This window comes from Borostomias antarcticus (assembly GCF_949987555.1).
Source record: "Borostomias antarcticus genome assembly, chromosome: 4".
Classification (NCBI taxonomy): Eukaryota; Metazoa; Chordata; class Actinopteri; order Stomiiformes; family Stomiidae; genus Borostomias; species Borostomias antarcticus.
The window spans coordinates 33,917,104-33,919,729 of NC_140237.1; the positions used below are offsets into that span (position 1 = coordinate 33,917,104).

Genomic DNA, 2,626 nt, shown 5'->3' on the forward strand with positions numbered 1-2,626 from the left:
ACAAATGAGGGGGACTCGTCTCTAGCTTGTCAGTGCGGACCTGTGCATCTGAACGCGGTGCATATTTGTATGGTTTTGAAAAGGTCTGATTAGCATTCCTGTCTGGATCATGCCTGATAAACGCACAGAGCCACACATGATGCATCAAACATAACATTACCACACCTGACATTTTCAGAGCAGAAGAATGTAAACGACTTCCGCACTCAATTCTAAAGGATGTAATGAATCAACAACACTACTCTTGACATCTGTTGTTGTGAATACAGTAATAAAATTACTATAGTTTAATCACAATGACAGAAACCCAGGTGCCTTCCAGTCATGTACGTTACAGTGGGTATGTGTAAATGTCTTTATTGGATATGACACCTTTCAATGGTGTTCATCAATAGATCATTTTCATAGGAATTGTTCAATAATATTGTCTATAATCATCAAAACAAATCAAATATTGTTGTTCCACTGTTTGAATAGATTTCCATTATCATACGTTTCATTGATCTTGGTAAACATACGGTACAACCAATCTCATGAGCAACCAGAATACAGAGAATTGTCGATCAGTGATTGTTTAGACTATGTACAAGTACAATGTTAGAAAGTTCATGTGTAATATGATATATAAACTGGATACAATAGGCTTGGCCTGTTCTGCATTTGTTCATGTTCTAAATAATTTCCCCCTTGATATATTCAACAGACCTCAACAGAGCTGTCGGTGTGTGTTGCAACAGAATGTGTAGGCAGCCGTGTTGAGCCATCACAAGGATTTCTAATGGAAACCATACACTCAACTGGAAACAATAGGTCACTCATTTAGAGGTAGGTAGGGACGTCTCCCTGGCACTCTGCAACACCAAACCAAACCTACGAACGCCATTACAACGATAGGTTTGCAACAGTAGTTTCTTTTTGACAGTATCTTTCTGCCGCAAAACACACACACACACAATTGAGAATGATTTGGATTGGCAACTAAATAGGAGTTCCTGGAATTTCACAATTACAGCAACAGTTCAAACACAGTTCAGAAGACCCTTTCATTATTGAGTATAACACATACAATCAGTTAAAACACCGTTTTTACAAAGCTAAAGTCATGCATCAGTGGGTTAGTTGTCATGTACATTCTTATGAAACTAAAGATGACCTATTTGGCATCTGACCAGTGTTGGTAGTTAACAAAGAGACACAAATCCACTGTAAACATGTGGTTTACACTGTAAGTCTTGTTCTCTGAGAAGCACCTCTTTCCAAATGGCATATCCGCCAGCTAAGTCTGCTTGTTAGACAATAAGAAAACGGGGACAGGGACAAACATGACTTTGAGGGGATTTAGAGGGGGTACAGTGAACGGTTCTGACGGCCTTGTTAGTTCTCAGCGGCTATTGGATGGAGACGACACATGCAAACAAGAGATTCTCTGCACTTTCACATAGGATAACTAGGTCTGTAGATGCAGAACGCCTCACGCTTCCTCGGTCTGACACAGGGAGGAGGAGAGGAAGGGGAGAATAGGAACGTAAGTCCTTGTTAGTCACTAGCGGCCGTCGCTGTCTCCCCCCCCCCCCCCCCCCGCCACCCCCCCCCCCCCTCCCAAGACAGCACGGGTGAACGGACGTGAAAAGACTTCTCCCACATTTTATTTGTTGGGTTACAGTTGAACCCTGCATGGTTTGGGACGGCTAATTCCAGCACCAGCAGCGTTCCCCACCTGATTTCCAGCCAAACACAGCCACTCCGCAGGGGGAATTTCGGTCTGTGCACACATAGAGAGAGCAACTGATTCCATGTCCAAGATGGTTCCTGGTATATCTATGCGAGCCTCACTCTGACTGGCAGGGCGGGGGTGTGAGGGGGGTATAGTTGGATGTGGAGCTGGTGATTGGAAATGGAGAAGGGAAATCACTGAAGACTCCAGGATGCCGGAGTATTGGTGTGTGTGCGTGCGTGCGTGTGTGTGTGTGTGTGTGTGTGTGCTTGTGTAAATATCCTATGTTTTCCTCAGTGCCAGTGGAGCCCCTGTTCACTATGGGCCCAGGAAACCAGAACAGCACGCACTAAAACAACAACAACAACAAAATCAACGGAAAAAAACTACAAAAGGATTCCATTCACATTTCAATGGAACGGCATTCCTCTGGAGACTCACTCTGCCTGGGCAGCCTTCCCAAGTCCAATCAGGACCTTCAGAATGGACACAGAACAAAGAACACACCATTAGGTCAATGCTCCTACCGCAGGGGCTTGCTGTGCCTGGCTATCTACTCACTCTCAACCGGGCTTTTCTGCGGACCAAGGTTTTCAGGAGAGTAAAAGCATTAACAGCATATTTTATACTCCCCGTTAAAAAGTTTGATCCGACACCTCACCCCAGCGTAATGTTTTATCGCTCGCTATGCCCTCTGCCTATTTTTTTTTTATCTTCAAAGACATTCCAGTAATTCTGAGTAATAACGCACTTCCTAATAGACTCATTGAAAGTTAGCCTAGCCAGTACTGCTCCCTTTGAGAGGGACTGTGAAACTTTCTTCCGTCATTAATCTTGACAGAATGAATGCGATCCATTTGTACTAATCATCAGATGTTTCGACTGAAACTCATTATGTTTCTCCGGTCATTT

The 2,626-nt window shown here is 43.8% G+C and overlaps 1 protein-coding gene across 1 annotated transcript in view; it reads right to left on the bottom strand.

The window, feature by feature from the left end:
• Positions 1 to 2,087: 2,087 nt before the first annotated feature.
• The window catches only part of loxl1 (lysyl oxidase-like 1), a gene marked incomplete at its 5' end in the record, with an annotated part of 15,861 nt that continues 15,322 nt past the window's right edge, over positions 2,088 to 2,626 (bottom strand). The window contains one exon of the mRNA XM_084436976.1: positions 2,088 to 2,190. Within this exon, the coding sequence (XP_084293102.1) occupies positions 2,184 to 2,190 (7 nt within the window). The 3' untranslated portion in view covers positions 2,088 to 2,183. The remainder of the gene's footprint in view (positions 2,191 to 2,626) is intronic.